Below are 19,334 nucleotides of genomic sequence, written 5' to 3'. Positions count from 1 at the left end.
AACGTGTCTGTCCACCACAATATAAGGGACAGTAAACGAGTCTGTATGTCCATCACTAAACTTATCACACATTCTTCATCATTTGTTTATCTTAATAACTTTTGTTTAAATGTAATCATTTTTTTCTGTATGCCTATTATTATTTATTTTATGCCTATTATTATTTATTATATATTTCCTTTTATTGCTTTTAGGCTAGGCTACCTGTTTATTTGTACTTTTTTACACGAACAAAAAAAAATCCATTGCGTAGATTTTTGATAGCCTGCAAATGTAGCCTATACTTGCACACTGTAATGTATATTAAATTTAAACTGTGGAAAAACATGAGATAAAAAGCAACAGTTAAGACCTTGTATACACAAATAATAAACTGTTAATCACAACTAATTAAGATGTAGCTTTGATATAGGCTAGTTCACTTGTTTCTCACATTCACTTTGTTTTCTGGCAAACGATTATTACCTAAAAAGTCCATATAAACATTACTTATTCCTTCCTGTGTCATATATCTACAAATAAAAAAAATATTTATTGTTCTGTAAATACACTCATACCCCTGTATGTTCGCGTCAACGGTTTACTATTACTAGAGTTCGTTCCATGGTTCGTTCCTATCCAGTTAATTCTGACTCCTGACTGCGCATGCGCCAAATCAGGACATTGGGACGGTGTACACGTTTGGGTGGAACGGGTAAACAGTTTTTGTTTATTTTGTTCATCTAATTTAAAGTCGCAGCCTTTTCTAATTATTATAAACAAAACACATAGCTTCGGGCGCATCGATGGTTATTTTAATTTGTGCCCTTTTTATGTATAAGACCGCATCGACAAGCTTCAGTCGATAGTCATAACGTATAGGGATTGATTTAACGGACAATTTTATATGCCTATCATTTTTTTCATTTTATTTTTTACGTTTCGACGCGGCAGCTTTTTGTTTCTGTATAGTGAAGTAACAGTCGTTTTGTGCTCGTCAAAAAACAGTTTTTATTCGTGTGCTGATAATGGTTGACTGTGTCCTGTAACGTTACATGCTAACGGTAGTACGTTAAGCTAACAATCTTTGAGCCATACAAAATGATTTATGTTTTTGGACAGATTTGTGCTGTTTATTGTGATTTAACACATGGACACCGCTCTGTAGTGTCTAATGCCGAATTCTATCGAGAATATTGCTGTTGTTTTGACTTTGTTTAGAGAAAGTGAAAATGCTTGAGCAAAAGTGAAATACTGTAAATGGGTGGTCGTTTATTAAATCTGGTGTTCTGTTCTGTCGTATCCAAGGTCCAGTTGACTTCTTTGAAAAGCTGCAGGAATCATGGGAGCCGGTGAGTCTTTTTATAGTCTTCATTCTGCCAGAGACTGTGATATTTTCAAGGATGCCGTTTTGTTTCTTAACGTTGCTAAGATATGTAGTGGGTGTGTATGCTGAGCCAGCTTGTGATCTCATGGATGTCACATAACGGTGATGCATCTTCCTGTCAGTAGTTTCCCATTCTTATAAGTCACAGATTGTCAACAGGGGTCTTGACCTATATAGTGCTTTTAATATTTAATCCATGCCTAATCAGATAATTATGCATCACAATATAGCATCGGTTTTATTTCTCCCACTCTCAATGCTGAGGAACAGTAGGCTATTCTTTCACAAGCTTCCCTGTGCCACAAGTCACTTTGTTGGTCATAGCTCCCCTCCTTGTTTCTGTGCTGGATGCTTATTGTTTGTATCTCCGCCAGTGTTCCTGCCAGCAGATGCCGCGCACTCGGTGCTGCGAAGGCTCCCAAGAGCAAACTTCTTCTTGGAGGAGATGAAACAAGGGAACATTCAGCGGGAATGCAGGGAGGAAATCTGCAGTTATGAAGAAGCCAGGGAGGCATTTGAGAATGATGAGAAAACGGTGAGTTTGGAGTAGATGCATGTTAATGTTTTCGCATGAACTTGAACACAACTTTTGCCATTCGAGTCTGAGGCATTTCCTCTAGGCAGGAAGTGAGCATTATCGACAGGAAAGGCTCAGTGGGTACACATTTTCTCAGGATGGTTAATTATGCGTCATTCAGTTGAAGGATGTTTGTGTTTGTGGGCATTTACACTGTTTACACAAAATAACAGAACAGTGATAAAGTCAGTATGTTTTTACGTAATGTGTGCTCTTGTTGATTCCAGGGTAGGGCTGGATGATTTGGGGGAAAAATATAATTATATGTTTTTTTAATTTATTTCTCTCTGATGATTGTGATTGAAAAAGCACATTTGGCCAAAAATGGCTTATTGTTATTTGTACTAAATCAAAATATTAAATGAAATAAAGAAAATCAAGAATTTAAGGAAAATAAATGACAGTCACTTTATTTTATAGTAAAACTTTAAAATGACAAGATTAAAATATATGGCACTCTTTATTTCTTGATTTTCAAATGTTAAACCTAAAAGAAAATTTATTTAGGTGTAAAACCTCATAAAGCCTTTCAGCCTCAGGCATTCAGGCTTCCTTTTAGAAGAATTTACTAAATTGTAACAAAATGTAATACATTCTGGATAGGGCTGCACGATTAATCGAACGCGATTGTTATGCACATTTAGTCAGTAAAGCCGGTTCTTTTAAACCACTCAAGATTCAAAGTCTGCCTTAAACTTTACAAGTTAAAAATTTATTTTGTTTTCTCCATAACTTCTTTAATTTAATTCATTTAAACTTCCTACATTCTGAAATTGTTTGAAATGCAATTCTACATCATGTTTGCTATTTTAATTTAAATTCAGGAACCGAATGGTAGTTCAAAAGGCATTTTCAGGTCATAATCGCAGACAATATAATTGTAGGATTATGAAATCGGCGAAATAGTTTGCGATAATGACAGCTGTTTGCGTATCTTCTCTGTGAACTTCGGCTCTGTGTAGTAAATGCTGCTCCATCTGAGAGCACGTGAAAATAGCACATTTAATAACATTTTAACTACAAATTCACTTCATAATGTCAGTCAAGTGTTTAAAATAAATCCTTCTGTGAGATGATGTGGCTTCTTAAACAGAGTAATTAAGGCACACAATATTTAATTGCATTCTAAGCAGTGATAGAGGCTATGTCGATTAGTATTTCATTATAGATGTACTTTATTATGATGAAAATTATAAGAAGAACTCAGATAAACCATATATTGTCGTAGTCATGTGTTTATTAGTCACATTGAATAAATGAAAGTGATTCAATCTTCTGTTTATTCAGCTGCAGCGGATTTCTTTGGGGCATATTTGGATTTTCAGCACAAGAGCGCCCTCTGGCCTTTGGATAAATATTTACTGCTGATCACAGAATCATGCTTTACTGAAAGATATGCATGACAATCGCTGCTTCTGCCTAATCACGATTTAATTTTTTAAATCATTTAATTTTGATTAATTGTGGAGCCCTAATTCTGGACAATGAAGTGTTCAGATAGAAAACACAATAGAAAAACTGAATGCAAATTTCTATAAGGTCTCATTTCAATCTGTCATTCTCTCTGTCCATTTGTCCTTCAAACTTCAGGGCTTTTTTAAACTTTCTTCAAAACTTTTAAACAAGTCAAGATTCAAAGTTTGCCTTAAACTTTAAAAGTTAAAAATTTTCTCCGTAATTTCTTTAATTTAATTAATTTACTTAAACCTACAGTCTGAAATGTTTAGAAATGCAATTCTACGTCATGTTTGCGATTTTAATTCAAATTCAGAAACAGAATTGTAGTTCAAAAAGCATTTTCAGGTCAGTTCTGTGGTGCACAGTCATTGCTTTGTGTTGGTGTGCAAAGTCTTGATCATCGGTCTTTATGACATTGAAGAGGGTGTGGTTTTTGTTAATACAAACGAGTTTGTTGTACTTATTATCTACATTAATTCAGACAACGTCCTAATCTAATTGTTTTTATTCACCCTTACAGAGGCGATTCTGGGAGGAGTACCAGCGTGAAAGTAGCCCCAGGCCTGGAGGACTGGAGTCCATCGCTGGTGGCGTTCATTCCCTGTACCTGATCTTACCCCTGCTGCTGGTTTTGCTGCTCATTGCTGCAGTTTCCATCACAGTTTGGAGATGCCACTCACGCAAAAGATCCCAGCAGAGTCCTGCCATTGGGCGCCCACAAAGAGACACAACCCTGTCAGTGGTGTCAATGGACCAGTGGGGTCGGGACTACCATCCTGACATCAGTCCTCACTCAGAGATCAGTGCCCACAGTAGCCCCGCCTACCCAGGCGCTGACCTCACACCTGGGCGGGGCAGTCGGGGTGACCCACCCCCTTCATATGAAGAAGCTGTGGGCCATACAGATATACAGATTGAAGCAGAGCCTCCACCACAATATGAAGACATCATCAGTAACCACGGTAACACGGTTATCATCTCCCATGGAAAGTGACGGGTCTTCCAGGCATGTTATCCACTCTCATGTAGGGATGCATTTTGATAGCAATACTGTAAACCCTGTCATTCCTTACCGGCTGTGTCTCTCTTCTTTTTTATAGCTAATGTTTTTGCAGGATGTGAACATGTTTGGCCATTTATTTTTAAGTACTAGAAGTATTTTTTTACAACTTCACTACTAAAATGACAGGCTTTTCAACTCCAGCACTAGCAGAACAGCTAAACTTCTTTACTTAATGTGAAGAGAAAACAACTTATGCAATAACATTATTCTAAGTACCGTTACATTGTTAAAACTTTGAATTGCTTTGATTTCAGAGATTTTCATAGAACTCATAACAGCATGAATTCTAATCCTATCCCAAATCCAGAGACAAAGTACTGTAAGTTAGTAAGTCCTATGAGTGTCAGAACATCTTACAAATGAACTGAATATTTGGTCAGTTGTGGCCTCTCATTGGACAACTAAAACATAATTGTAAATAATCAGTTTCAGAGGAAAAAATTGCACAATATTTTCAGGAAGTTGTAAATTTGAATGTTTACTGACATTCTGTACTTCAAGGTTCATTGTAACCGTTATCAAAAGCCATCTATCTCTATTGAATTGCATAGACATCACAATGCATTGGATTCACAGCCTCAATGAAATTTTGATATAGGGTTGATTTTTCTTTTCCACTAGTTGAAGTGTTAGATTTGGTTAGCATGTTCAGCTAAATGGATAACCAATTACTAATGATAATGCATCGCTGATAACTTTGACCAAACAAATTCAATCCTGATTTTATGTAGCATCGTGGTTGTTAATGATGAATCAGACTAAGTGGGCACTAAGTCAACGTGTGAGGTTTTGCATTTTGGAAAATACAATACTGAAAGGGATAGATCGCCCAAAATTTGCTCAATATTTACTCTATCAAACTCAGTCTATCCAAGATGTTGATGAGTTTGTTTCTTCAATAAAACAGATTTGGATAAATTTAGCATTACATCACTTGCTCACTAATAGTTATTTTGCAGTGAATGGGTGCCATCACAATAATCCACATGACTGTAGTCCACTAGTTAACATATTGTGCAGTGAAAAGCTGCATGTTTGTAAGAAACAAATCCAACATTAAGATCTGTTAAACCATTGCTTCTGGCCAAAATACCAGTCCTCTATCCGTAATAAAAAAAAACATTCTGACGGCACCCATTCACTGCAGAGGATCCATTGATGAGCAAGTGATGTAATGCTACATTTCTCCAAATCTGTTGTGATGAAGAAACAAAGCTAATCTATGGCTTGTGAGTACATTTTCAGCAAATTTTCATTTTTGGGTGAACTTTTCCTTGAACTGTTGTATTGTGTAAGTGTGGCTTAAGGTTTGGCATTTCAGTCAAGCCACAATGAGTTCAATGGCAAAACATAGTAGACTACATGGTCTATGCAACAGTGCTTTCTTTTCTCTCCATAGCTTTGGAGCAATTTACATGGTCACAGCCTTGTGAAATTTATTCTTATTGTGGCCAAGGATTAAATGGCCATATTAAGCATCCCAAGCTGGGACTTCTAGGACAAGCAAGATGAATTGTCCATTGTGGAGGTAATTAATAAGGAGCTAGAAGCATGCTTTTTGTGTGAAACTGAGATGAGTTGTGTGTTTTTTTTTAGATAAATAACTTGTTTTGTTTCTCTAACCTCTTAGAGAATGTTGTGAAATAACAATATGACTACCTTTACCATGCTGGTTTACCTCAGAATTGAGGTATGTTTGCATTTACAATGCAAGTGTTTTTGGCAACTGAGTAACTCTAGCTTACTCTCCTCCCACGAAGAATGACATTTAGCTAACACTTTAACCTGAAACCTTTTATCATATGTGACCCTGGAGCACAAAACCACTCTTAAGTTGCTGCGGTATATTTGTTGCAATACCCCCCCAAAAAAACGAAACAATAAAACTGTATGGGTCAAAATTATAGATTTTTCTTTTATACCAAAAATCATTAGGGTATTAAGTAAAGATCATGTTCAATGAAGATATTTTGTAAATTTCATACCATAAATGTATCAAAACCTAATGTAAGATTAGTAATATGCATTGCTAAGAATTTCATTTGGACAGCTTTAAAGGCGATTTTCTAATTATGTTTTTTTTTGCTCCCTCAGATTCCAGATTTTCAAATAGTTAGTTGTATCTCGGCCCTATTTTGTCCTATCCTCACAAACCATACATCAATGAAAAGCCTATTTATTTCAGATTATGTTTAAATCTGTTTAAAAATTGACACCTAAGACCGGTCCAGGGTCACGTATTATAAAGGTATTCATAATGAACATTGTAAAGCATTATGTATTTTTATAATTGTAACCAAAGTTAAAAATGCATTTCAATATTTGCAGATTCCTTGTTACATTTAAAATTGGTTGTTTATCATGTTTTAATGCATAATATTTTCAAAAAGTGTAACAATGAATAGTTAAGTATTGTGGTTACAATTATTCATGAGATCATACAGTGGATTTTAACATATATGCACTTGAGGTAAAGTGTTACTGAGTTTTCCTCTTGAAATGTCTGTTAAAAAAACTGTTGTGGATATGTGACACTAACGATCAGGTTGGGCTTGTCTGTGTGTTTAACAGCAAGCAGACTCCATTTACCTCAGAGGATAGTTTTCACTTCAGGCCCAGCTACACTAAACACAAACAAAGAGAATTTCAGATTAGGATCCAATTATGGAAACAAGCTGTTCTAGTTCCCTAAAAAAATGAAAAGGAAAAACTCAAGGAAATATTCAGTATTAAATATCAGGTGTGCGTGTGTGTGTAAAAGAGAGAAGGAAAGGGAACACAAAAGGGAAAACTCAACGTATTTGTACTTAAGTAACTATGAGTGAATGCACTTTGTAGGGCACAGACTGCTCTTTGTAAAGAAATATTAACTAATGTGTAAAGGAATATTAATCGATGTGTAAGATGTGATAAATTAATAGAGAAAAAAATGGCAAATGCTGTTTGGTTTATCCTCTTGGGTTTGAGTTATATTCTGTTAATCAACAACATGCTCAGCTGACATAAATATGCAAGAAAATCCATCACCAGCATGAACTCAAGAAAGCTTTGTGAAAATCAAAACGGTCTCACTTTGCCTAAAATTGTTTGTGTTTTTAAAGATAATGTGAAATAAGACTACCGTACATGTGCAGGCTGATATTTCTGTGGTAGTTCCGAGTGATTGTGGTGGTGTTTATTGCTTAAGCCTTACTCAGAGATAGATCATGTACTAAGAACAAATTTAATTTTTTGTAATGATTGAGCTTGACTTGTTTGTAATAAAAGATGTTTTGGCCTTCACTCCTTTTTGTTCTTATACACTTAATTTATTCAACAAAGACACAGAGAATTAATCAAAAGTAACTATAAAGACTTTAAATGGTTACAAATTATTGTTTCAACAAATTTTTCATTCTATTATTCAAAGAATCCTTAAAAAAATTAAATGGTTTCCACAAAAATATTAAGCAGCACAACTGTTCTCAACATTGATAATACAGAGAATTTCTTGAGTAACAAATTATGTTAGAATGATGCATGTTTTATTTTAATACATTCAATCTTTTTTTTTTTTCATTGTAATAATTCAAGTAATTATTAGTAGCATGAGATACTTTTAAAAACAAAATATCTGACAAATCTAACAAACATTTGAATGGTGGTGTATGAATAAAGTTTATCATAATTTGCCATGCTCTGTTTTTGTATGACATGTCTAATATTATAACGTTGTGTTATGACCATATTATAAATATATATAAAATGTAAAAAGTCTTAACAGTATTCCCTTTTAAATGTAACAAATTCAACAAGTTACACACTTCAGATTTAATGTACTTGCTTTAAAAGTCAGTGTAAATTCAACATTTACTACCTGATTTACTTTGCCTCCATGCAAACAAGCACACAGAGGTAGTTCTGTCATGACTTATTAACTTCATTAGCAGATTCACTCGCTAAAGTGACTTGCCCAAGCAATGGACACAAAGTTTGTTCTGCTGCCTTGGAGACATCAGACGAATATTATTAACCGTGCCTAAAATAAACTTGAACACAAACCATGAAGTTTTTATATCAGGAAAAGTTATTAATAGACCAGAAATATCAGTACACCAGATTAAACCACATATAAAAACTTTATTTTGTTTCGTAATACACAGAATATCAACATTATAATGTCCTGAGAATACTCCTAATTTTGATTCCTATTTTAATATCTGTAAAAAAAAAAGTAAAAAAAAAAAAGTACAAGTATAAAGACATGTTAGCACATGACAGGACACAAAAAAACCTTGAAGTGAGGCACAAAAAAAATGAACAGGGTAAGAAATGCAATAATGGCTTGGTGCTTGCATCAGCACATGGTAAACATGACCCTCTAGACATGGGCGATCAACACATGCCTTCAAAAACAGCATACCAAAGCCATTACAAGTTTGGAATACACCAGTAGTCATGATTAAAGCAGTGCAAGCAGAAACAAAGCTGTAACTAAGTAACACTGTCATGGGAGTAAACTGCATCTCATGTGAATCTATACAGCCAATGGCAGTAATCATGCAGTGCTGCAGTCAGTCAGTGAAAACAATCAATGAGTCAAAGGATGAGAATGTGTCCTGTCTGTTTTAGTGAATGTTGTACTTATTGAAGGTGCTGATATGTTTGGTATCTAATAATGCCAATACTGATGGCTAGTTAAACTGGTCACCCTCTCAATCAGATCCATTCTTTAGGGTTCCGTAAGACCTCCAGCAAATCGGCTTCCTTAGTGCCTTTTGTGGGTTCGTGCATGTACTCCCACCTGAAATGAACCATTTATGGCGGGTGAGTTAGCAATATTAAACAACAGATTAATACAATAATCACAGTTGAAATGTTAAGTTTACTGCAAAACATTACTGTGAGTTTGTAAAAGGGTCATATCATGAGGAATCCCATTTTCCTTTATTGTCTGAAGTTATCATATGAGCTCATTTTTGGAAATGGTTGTGAAAATCTTTTTGGTGTGGAAAAACTTTTACTTGTGTTACAAGTGTAGTTCAGGGAAAACGTGAAAAATGATACTTCTTTAAATTAAGAAGTAAATTAAAGAAAAAGTTCACAAAATGTTATGAAAAAAGGATGATCCATAGTAACAGCCAGTAGCTAACATGACAGTGTTTGCTAATTACGAAGTCCTTTACCTAGCAGTAAGTGGCAGGGACATCAGGATGCTCTCGATGCGAGACCCAGGTGTGGCCAGGCCGAATTTCACCCCTCTGTCATACACTAAATTAAATTCCACATATCTAAGAGACACAAAGAGAATCTGGTTAGCTGCTGAACACATTATATTACAGACATTTACGACAAACATCAAATTAAACTTAAAAAGAAATTACAAATGTAGTAATAACTATGCAATTATATAAAATATAGAATAATGATGACTATTGAATATTATTGAGTTATTTTAGAAATTTAACTAGACTGAAGACCATCTGAATTTGCATGAGATACCATTTGAATTTGGTTGTTTTCAATATATTTCAAAATATAATTGACCCCTATAATTGTAAACCTGCATTTTCATATATATTGCTCCAGTTTTCAGTGTCATATGATCCTTCAGATGTCATTGTAATAAGCTGATTTGATGCTCAAGAAACATGTCTTATGTTGAAAACAGTTGTGCTGCTCAGTATTTGTGTGGAAATCATGATACTTTTTTCAGGATTTGTTTATTAATAAAAGGTGAAAAAAAGCATTTATTTGAAATTTGTAACAATGGAAGTCATTACTATCAATTTGACATCAACTTTTGATGCATCTTTGCTTCAGATTTGCAAAAGATTTTCTCAAAACAAATACTACTCAATCTAAACTTTGGACACACACACACTTTTTTAAATATATATATATATATATATATATATATATATATATATATATATATATATATATATATATATATATATATATAATCACTCTACATCAGTATGGACTCCCTCTTTAACCAACCTGCCTCTCCTGACCTGCTGCCAGTCCTTCTCCTCAGGGGTAAAGGAGTCGTTTAGATGTTTGTTCACAATGGGCAGGTAACAAGGCACCACAGTTTTAGCGCAGCTCTTCACAAAATTAAAGACCTCCTCCTGATTGGGGGAATCCAAATCATCAAAAAAGATCCCACCAATGCCTCTCGTCTCCCCTCGGTGACGGACGTAGAAATAATTGTCACACCTTGAGAGAAAAAGAAAATACTGGTGCTAATCTAATATTTAAGGGGGAAAGAAACGATTTAATCAGATTTAATAAAATTACATTTTTATAAAATAAAATACCAAAAATAAGTACTGGCAATATTAAAGACTTTGTCTTTTAAATGAGCATCTGTCTCAGAAAAGGAAAGGGATGTCTTAAAACAAAAGTGTTGACTCACAAAAAAAACAAAAAACAACACTAAACAATAGCTGCTGCAAATAATGGGAAATCTTATCATTGCTGAACAGTTCAAATCCACCCAGAAGATAAAGTGCTCATCCATCACACACCCATAACAGCTGTAACACACCCCATTCAAACTACACACCACTGGATTGAGATTCCTACCACTTTTTGAAGTCTGGGTAATATTTAGGATGGTGCTTGTCACATGCTTCTTTCAGAGTCTTGTGGAAATGGGCGGCATCTTCCAAATCAATATAAACAGGAGTGAGATCCGTTCCTCCACCAAACCACCACTGCTTTGTGCCTGTATCAAGGAGGGAGATGGATAGAGAAAGTGATGGGTGGTGGTCCCAGATAACAACATCTCTCTTCTTACAGCCTCGAAGTCTTGGCAAGAACACTCACCGTCTGCTTCCTCAATCTCAAAGTATCTGTAGTTGAAGTGCACTGTGGGAATGTGGGGGTTTTTTGGGTGTATGACTGAACTCACGCCCATGGCACAGAACGGCAGCTTCCCTGGAACACAGAGATAGTGCTAACCGGTAAAAACAATAAAGCATGAAGTCACGTCCTCTCAATCGCCCTTAACACCATGAGGCATGACAAATCTTCACAGTAAATGCCTTAAGACCACTGACGGTTCAAACAAATTCCAAAATTAAAAACTAGAAGTGGAACCGTAGATATAAGGAACTGGTTTCAAATAGGAAGTCAGTCTCTCACCATCTTTCCCTTTCAGGACTTTTCCGCGGCTGCGCATTTGCTTGGCGGCCTCTTCAGTGAGGTTCCCAAACACCACAGACACGTTCACACCCGCTTTCTCAAAAACCTTCCCATCTTGCATCACACAGCTGATGCCACCACCACCTTTATTAGACACAAGAGAAACACGTAATCGGTTTTGTGACAATGTAACACCAGCATAAATTGTCTAGCTAATATTTAATGTATGAATGCTTCTGTTTTATAGCTTAACAAAGCCACATCTAAATCTTTCCATTTCCGAAGCCTTGTTGGGAATCACTGATCTATGGAACGATTAACTTCTTTATATAGCAGATTGTTAGAATATATAATAATATAGCACATCTATTTGTCACAATAATAGCTTAATAATAATTAGAATGCAACAATATAAACCTAAGATGCATTATGATTACGAAGTGTCGATGAAGTCAATTAGGTCAAAATGAAATGTTTTGAAATAAGCCTGACACTTAACCAATCATATTATGGTTTTAAAAGGAACATTTTTGGAAAGGTTTTTTTTCTTCTAATAAGCTATGGAAGTCCATTTCTGGATGATAAAATGACCTTATAAAATTCATAGAGAGATGGAAGAGTATATAGTGCATCATCGTATATGTGCATAGTGCGTCATCTGAGACAATTTATACAGCAGAAGAAAAAAAAAAAGTAGAAATTATAACAAACTGTTAAAATTAAGATAAATTATGATGACAGATATAAAAAAAAGTCTAAATAATGAGATAAAAAGAGTCGAAATTATTATTAGTGATAATCGTGACAGAAAACGTTTAAATCATAATTATGACACAGAATGTCACAATTATATTATGAAGTCAAAATTATGAATTATAAAGTCATGTTATGTTATAAAAAGTTATACATTTACCAAAATGTCTCCTTTTTATTTCAGAATTGTAACTTTTATTAAAATTATGCGGTGGAATTGGGCCCTTATATACCTGTAGACCCAAACATAAATTAGGACTTGGGACCATCATGTTTGCTCTACTTTATCTGAGCCTTGAGTGCCACTATAGACATGTTATGGTAAATATATTTTATGTTTTTCTCATAGCATCACTGAAAGTGTTTTCTAAATGAAACAGAGAAAATAATTCTAAAGCAATAAAAAAAGTTCTACGTTATATTAGTGAGTGAAGTCAGCAGAAATGAGCGAACCTTCCTTCCTGCTCCATCTGTCCACCTTGAACGAGCCTCCATCCACCTCCTCGAGGGCTCTACAGAACGCAGCCTGTGTCTCCATGATGAGCATCTCCATTCTCGTAGACATCGCGTCTTTCCTCTGCTCTAAGACCTTGATGTCAGTGACTGGTACAGACATGAACGACTTGCATCTCTCCCGTATGTTTCCCTCTTCTTCTTCAACCTTGGACATCTTCGTTGCCATCTCGGCCCGCTGAAAGTGACTTACACCTGCCGTGAGGATCCCGGTGACAGCTGCTGCCCCGGCAGCCAGAAATACACCTCTACCGTACCGTCCGAGTGAGATCCTCCCCGGCGATGCTTGAGACATCTGTCTCGTTCCCGCTCTTATGAATGACCATTTTTCTCCCTGAAGAAAGGCACATTTACGGCGGGTAGAGTAACGGGCTACGAAAGAGTGGAAATCAGCGGTACCATGCGCGGAGCGGGACACTTGGCACAATCTTGCTATTGATCTCGCTGAGCTGTTGATTGTGCACAAAGCTATAGAAGTCATTTTGTCTGCTGAGCGACAACAACTGTGACGGTCCACGAGCTGCGAGTTGATATGAGGATTATAAGTGGGTGTAAAGTAACTATATGCAGTTTTGCACGTAGCTTCTCCAACGGTTCTGTTCCCGGAGGCGTGTCGTGACTTTTGTATGCGATTCGAGGTGTATTATGGGAAATCGAGTTTTTCTCCTATTAACTGTGTTTTATTTAATCTTATAGGGACTACATTTACCATACACTTGAAAATATGAGCTATTCGTGATACTTCCGAAATATTAAAAGGAAGAAATATTTTAATAATGTAGTGCCAGAACCTGAACATTATTATTCACATGCTGTCATGTTATAAATACCTTTTAAATATTATTATTAGTGTAAGAATATTAATGCACAATAATTGCTGTCATTGTGCTAGTGTTTTTTTCTTTTCTTTTTCAAAAAAGTGAAATCCGGGAACGTGTCAGGGTCAGCAAAACGTTACAGGTATGGTTGTTAAAAATGCAAATATTACCAAAGCACATAATGTATAATTAAAAGATGTAGAAAATGATTTATTTGCTTACATCACCTTATTTGAGAAAATAAAGGTTTTTGTTTTATTCATAACGATTTTGCCAAACAAACCAAAGTATTCTTTGTTGTATCTTATAGTTTTTTTTCCACTAACTGTATCACAGATAAAATCTGGCTGGATCTCCCTTCTACATTTACAAAGAGTCTGCGCATGCGCGTCCTGCCACGACAGGCCGTGTTGTGCGTCTCTATGGCAACAGTTGTTACATGCTACTTTGAAGCTGAGGCCAGCAGGGGATTAGAGCGAGCTGCTCTCTAATGTACAGGTGCACAAAGAGACCAGAGATCTCTTGAATATATAGGCCGGCTGATGAATTATCATTAATTATTTTTGCACTTAACGCGAGGCAACACCATACTAAAGTTTTGGAGGTAAGCTGCATACATTTTCAGGCGCGGGAAAGTAATAAAACTGAATTCTAAAAGCAGACGATAGGTTAACTATATCATGCAATGACAAGACCACCAGGTTTTGTGGTGTAATATTAGTCTTAATGCTCGTCAAAAATTTATTTTATTACAGAAATTTCACATTATAATAATTTAGGCATTGCAGTGCATTTACAGGAATGGCCTGTAACTTTAACAACATTAAATATAAAGTTCATCTTTAATTATATAAACTGCGTCTGCAAAGTCTAAGTTTAAAATATTTATTAAAAAAAATAAATAAATAAACAAGAATGAATACAATTTAGAATTACAAATACTTTTTTTATTGGATAGCAATGTAGAATATTGTTACTTTAGCTGTCTCTGTAAACCAGTGTTATTTTAGTATCACCGAGATACTATTATAGTTTTATAAATACTTAGAAATAGTTTTTATTTTTATTATATTTGCCGTTTTCATTTTAGTATTTAGTTGCGTGTTTTTGTCATTTTTATGATTATTTTAGTTTTAAGCTAGTTTTTATTTAGTTTTAGTTCTTTTTAATAAATGAAGTTAAATCAAGTTATTATATTTGAATTAACACATTTTTTCAAGGTTTTAGTTTTAGTTAACTATAATAACCTTTGCTGATTATGGATCAGTTGCTGCTCATTATGGATCAGTTTCCATGTCTACACTCCTGTGTTTTGCTTTCTGAAACTCTCTGACATCTAATTTATGAGACTCCAAGCAGTTTGAATCTAAAGCCGTAATGCATTTGGACATGATATATTACTTAACCCTAGCTACAATCATGCCAACAAATCAACCAAGTGTGTTGTACATTTATGTGATTTGTCTTTCTGTATGTCTCCTATATTATTGTAATTGCTTTTATGTAACTAAATTAATGTCAGAATTAAGGATGATCAATAAATTTGTCGATAAAATCTAAAAAAAAATTATAAATGGCCAAATAATTGTTTCAAATAATTATACATATTTAAAATAATTTACATTAAAAAATTTTGCTTAAATATTTTTGGTTAAATTAAAATGGTTCTATTATCTTTTTTTGTTTCTAAACAGAAAGGAGTTTTTTTTTCTGTGAGCTCCATTTTTTCATTTGCTGTGTCTTAGGTGAAGAGAAAATGAGTGATTCTGCAGTCCAGAACACTCCAGATGAGTATGAGGATGACTTTGAGAAAGACCTGGACTGGCTTATCAGTGAGGAGAGTAAGAGTGAGGAACAGGTGAGTGTGTGAATGTGCAATGATGGCAGAAACAGGTTCATATCTCTAAGACAGTCTTCTGGTGTGTGGTATTCCATTACACAGACGCTGTACCTGTATGTGTGAAATCAACCCCACTGACACAGATCCATACACACTTTCACTCACCCAGAGAACTATGTCTCATGGCACTGCATTATTCAACACATACTCTCTATGTATCTGATTCACCCTTTAGAAAACATGCTCTCTTTAAAGGGATAGTTAATCAAAAAAAGGAAAATTCTGCCGTCATTGATCTAAAACTCTATGAATTGCTTTCTTCTGCTGAACACATAAGATATTTTGAAGAATGTGGGTCTCTGGTCCCCATTGATTTCCATAGTATTTATTCCCAATGCTATGTTTGTCAATGGCGACCAGCAACTTTTTGATTACCTACATTCTTCTGCACACACACACACACACACACACACACACACACACACACACACACACATATATATATATATAATGACAGAATCTTCTTTTTCGGGTAAACTACACCTTTAACGCACACAATGCAATACTTGTTTTACTGTGGTTTTCTCAAACTGAACACTTTCAGTTTTTTATTTTCTCCAACAAAGGATCCTGACGATGATGACATTGAAGCACAGATAGACAAAGAGCTTGAAGAAGATGTACACAAACACAAGGAAATGGCTGATGAAGAAGCGTATGAAAGGTGGCCAACCCCCATGGAGCCATTGGAGGGTGTGTTAGATCCTGACAGGGATGACCTTGAAACTTCCCCACATTTACAGAACGACGAAGACCTAGATGAAGAAAAGAAATATATTTTGGATAAGATTCAAGAGGCTAACAAACAACTCCAGGACCAGGATCCACCAGACCATGGCCGGCGCAGACGGCTGCAGTTTAAAGACACTCTGGTTGACCTGGTGGTGCCTGCACAAGAGTTTGATGCTCAAGAGAGCAATGGTGCCTCCTGTAGGGACTTAGAGGAAGAGCAAGAGGTGTCCGGACAAATGCAGAGACTGAAGATCTCTCCAAAAGAGGAGAGTGGGATTGGAGAGCCTGAGGATGAACATAATGAGGGAGCGAAGGAAGGACGGGTTTTGGTTGAAAAAGATGGAAAGTTTGATCTGGTGAGTCTAAAGGAGGTGGAAAGTCAAGGATTGCTTCCTCCCTTGCCGGTTTCTCACAGCGACAATCAGCGAGCATCTTCACGGCAAAGTGAGTCTGGTCTCCATCTCGGCAAGAGTCCTGTCTCCTCACCGAGGCAAAATTCTAGCTCACCTTTTCCCCCTGGCACTGAAACGCTATACATTCCCAAACCTCCACCGAAGCACCGAAATAGACCTAGTTCTGCCAGACCGTCCCAAAGGGGAGCATGGGTTCATGGCAACAAGCGCAGGGTCCAGTCTGCAAATGGAGCTCCTTCACATGCCACTTTCACTCTGTCATCACAGCAGAAAGAATTACTGGCCAAACTTCAGCAGCGGAGAGAGAGGCAAGCGAAAGAGGTGCGAGGAGGTTTCAATATCAGTTTCTGTCGTAATGTATTATAAAAACTGATGGAATTTCCTGTTTTTGTTCTGTCCTCCTTTCTGCTTCTTCTGGTTCCTTTTCAGGATGAGCTGAAGAAAAAAGAGGAAGAGGAACAGAAGCGTCAGGAGAATGAGATAGCCTTCCGATCATGGCTTATGAGGAAGAGAGAACAGCTGCTGGAGGAGAGGAGAGTTCAGAAAGCCCAGGAAATGGAAAGGATGAACTTTAGGGTATGTCCACCAGGGGTAGCCGTTTAACCAGTAATTGTGATGCTTTTATATATATATATATATATATATATATATATATATATATATATATATATATATATATACATAAATATATATATATACATATATATATATATATATATATATATATATATATATATATATATATGTATATATATATATATATATATATATATATATATACTGTATATATATGTATATATATATATATATATATAATTACCTTATTTATTGTATATTTTTTATAAAATATTATTTTATAATTTTATTATAATAGTTTTATACTTCTATTATTTGATCAGCAATTTGATCAGCTACCAGCTATTACTCCAGACTTCAATGTCACATGTTCTTGTTATAATAATAATATTATTTCTAAATAGTTCTAAATAGTTCGTGGAAACCGTGACACATTTTCAGAATTCTTTCATTAATATAAAGTTCAAAAGAACCGCATAAAATTTGTCGTTATGCTAGAGAGACTGTGGTGATCCAGAGGAGGCCTATAAAAATTGGCTTCAGAAAAAACAGGAACAGCAGTTCAAAGACAAGCAGATAGAGGAGATGAAGAGACTGGAAAAGGAGAGCGGCTTTTGTCTGCACAGCCAAGAGGAGAGTGAGAAGGCCTTCAGACAGTGAGTTCACCATACTGTATATTGCTCTTCTAAAATCAGGAAACAGAGGGAGAATTGTATTTAAAACCAATGTGAAAGCATTTCCCTCTTGCTCTGTTGTACAACAGGTGGCTAAAACGAAAGCGTACAGAGAAAAGAACAGAACAGCAGGCAGCTCGCGAGCGCTCGCGCAGACTCATGCTGGAAGAGCGCAGAGCAAGACGCATGCATGACCTCCACTGCACTGTCAATGAGATCAAACCCTTTCGATTCAGTGACCCCTATGGATACCGCTACTGATCACCTCATAACATACACATGTGACCATTGTTACAACCAGGATCTAAACTGAAGGTCCTCCAGTTCAGCAATCACTGTTGTTACTGCTTCAAGAGACACCTATTCATCTGTATCTATGGTTACTGTTCTATTGAACTTCTCAAAGTTCCGTTGTCTCATCTCCATGAGACAGTGGATGAAAGAACATGTGGTTAGGAACACAACAGGAGATCTCTTTTATTAATTTTCCATTCATCCTTTTTCAATATACCGAGATCAAACAGGTGCTTGAGTGGATATCCCTGTTCCAACAGCTTTAGGCACTTAAAATAATTGCTACTCCAAGATGATTTAATGGAGTTTTGCATAACTGCTGAATCACCAGATATTCTCATTTTTTGTTTAGCTGGCCATCCTGTAGTGTGCTACACAGCTGCTGCAGTCTGCAGGAACAATATTATTGCAGCAGTTCAGGCCCAAAGCTACAGATCTATGATCTGTATATGGGCAATTGACATAAAATGCTTTGGAAAATGTCTATACTTTATCTAAAACTATTTTAAATAGCATTTGTTTAATCATTATTTTACACTGATCTTTTATGACCTCATTTTAACTGAGAAACTATGAAATATATTTACTTTTAAAATATATTTCATAAATCATAAAAAAATCTAGGAAAGGCAAAATTGTTTTAAAAAAATAAAAAGATATACACTTTGCCTTACTGAATGTTGATTAAAAGCTTATAGACAGTCCTTGTCTGACGTGCATGATGTGCATTTTTTGATATTGATATTGTACTTAAGGTAAAAGTTTCACATATTTACAGAAATCAAGAGATCTAAAAATAAAAATAATTTTGAACAACAATCCCAAAACCTTCCTCAAAATAAAAATCTAGCAAAGGTGATTATTTTCGCAGCCATTACCGAAGTCTTCAGTGTCTCATGATCCTTAACTTTTTCTAAACTTAATATTTGATCAAACAAATTCATCCTTAAGCTTAAGAGACTTCCTTCAAAAACATTGTAATTATTCCAAACTTTTGACATGTAGGCTATATATTATTCAACATATAGAGACAAATATATGTTCAACCTATGAGACATACCAGTGT

General features: G+C 35.5%; 3 protein-coding genes across 3 annotated transcripts; 2 read left to right on the top strand and 1 right to left on the bottom strand.

Annotated features, from left to right (window-relative positions):
- The first annotated feature begins 749 nt into the window (after positions 1-749).
- On the top strand, positions 750-6,043 carry prrg1 (proline rich Gla (G-carboxyglutamic acid) 1). The gene is made up of 3 exons (XM_059503865.1): positions 750-1,331; positions 1,741-1,901; positions 3,922-6,043. Exons 1-3 carry the CDS (start codon positions 1,322-1,324, stop codon positions 4,393-4,395), a joined length of 645 nt encoding a protein of 214 aa, XP_059359848.1. The 5' UTR covers positions 750-1,321; the 3' UTR covers positions 4,396-6,043.
- Positions 6,044-8,563: 2,520 nt separating this feature from the next.
- On the bottom strand, positions 8,564-13,473 carry cpox (coproporphyrinogen oxidase). Its single transcript, XM_059503858.1, has 7 exons — positions 12,802-13,473; positions 11,596-11,739; positions 11,278-11,388; positions 11,035-11,176; positions 10,447-10,665; positions 9,630-9,734; positions 8,564-9,247 (listed from the first exon to the last, which is right to left on the bottom strand). Exons 1-7 carry the CDS (start codon positions 13,340-13,342, stop codon positions 9,163-9,165), a joined length of 1,347 nt encoding a protein of 448 aa, XP_059359841.1. The 5' UTR covers positions 13,343-13,473; the 3' UTR covers positions 8,564-9,162.
- A 1,811-nt stretch (positions 13,474-15,284) lies between these two features.
- On the top strand, positions 15,285-19,117 carry ccdc181 (coiled-coil domain containing 181). The gene is made up of 5 exons (XM_059503857.1): positions 15,285-15,537; positions 16,146-17,045; positions 17,154-17,300; positions 17,799-17,956; positions 18,064-19,117. Exons 1-5 carry the CDS (start codon positions 15,436-15,438, stop codon positions 18,233-18,235), a joined length of 1,479 nt encoding a protein of 492 aa, XP_059359840.1. The 5' UTR covers positions 15,285-15,435; the 3' UTR covers positions 18,236-19,117.
- The last annotated feature ends 217 nt before the right edge of the window (positions 19,118-19,334 follow it).

This window comes from Carassius carassius, chromosome 21, assembly GCF_963082965.1.
Source record: "Carassius carassius chromosome 21, fCarCar2.1, whole genome shotgun sequence".
Classification (NCBI taxonomy): domain Eukaryota; kingdom Metazoa; phylum Chordata; class Actinopteri; order Cypriniformes; family Cyprinidae; genus Carassius; species Carassius carassius.
This window is presented reverse-complemented; position numbering and strand designations above follow the sequence as displayed.

What these genes read in the sequence shown, in the direction of transcription:
- prrg1 (XM_059503865.1), top strand. An exon ending in TTGAGAATGATGAGAAAACG is followed by an intron (nt 1,902 to 3,921) that starts GTGAGTTTGGAG and finishes TCACCCTTACAG; the next exon opens with AGGCGATTCTGGGAGGAGTA.
- cpox (XM_059503858.1), bottom strand. Translation starts at nt 13,342, where the DNA reads ATGACTTCTATAGCTTTGTGCACAATCAACAGCTCAGCGAGATCAATA. An exon ending in AGTCCTGAAAGGGAAAGATG is followed by an intron (nt 11,389 to 11,595) that starts GTGAGAGACTGA and finishes TCTGTGTTCCAG; the next exon opens with GGAAGCTGCCGTTCTGTGCC. An exon ending in TGAGATTGAGGAAGCAGACG is followed by an intron (nt 11,177 to 11,277) that starts GTGAGTGTTCTT and finishes TCCTTGATACAG; the next exon opens with GCACAAAGCAGTGGTGGTTT.
- ccdc181 (XM_059503857.1), top strand. Translation starts at nt 15,436, where the DNA reads ATGAGTGATTCTGCAGTCCAGAACACTCCAGATGAGTATGAGGATGAC. An exon ending in TGGAAAGGATGAACTTTAGG is followed by an intron (nt 17,301 to 17,798) that starts GTATGTCCACCA and finishes TCGTTATGCTAG; the next exon opens with AGAGACTGTGGTGATCCAGA. An exon ending in AGTGAGAAGGCCTTCAGACA is followed by an intron (nt 17,957 to 18,063) that starts GTGAGTTCACCA and finishes GTTGTACAACAG; the next exon opens with GTGGCTAAAACGAAAGCGTA.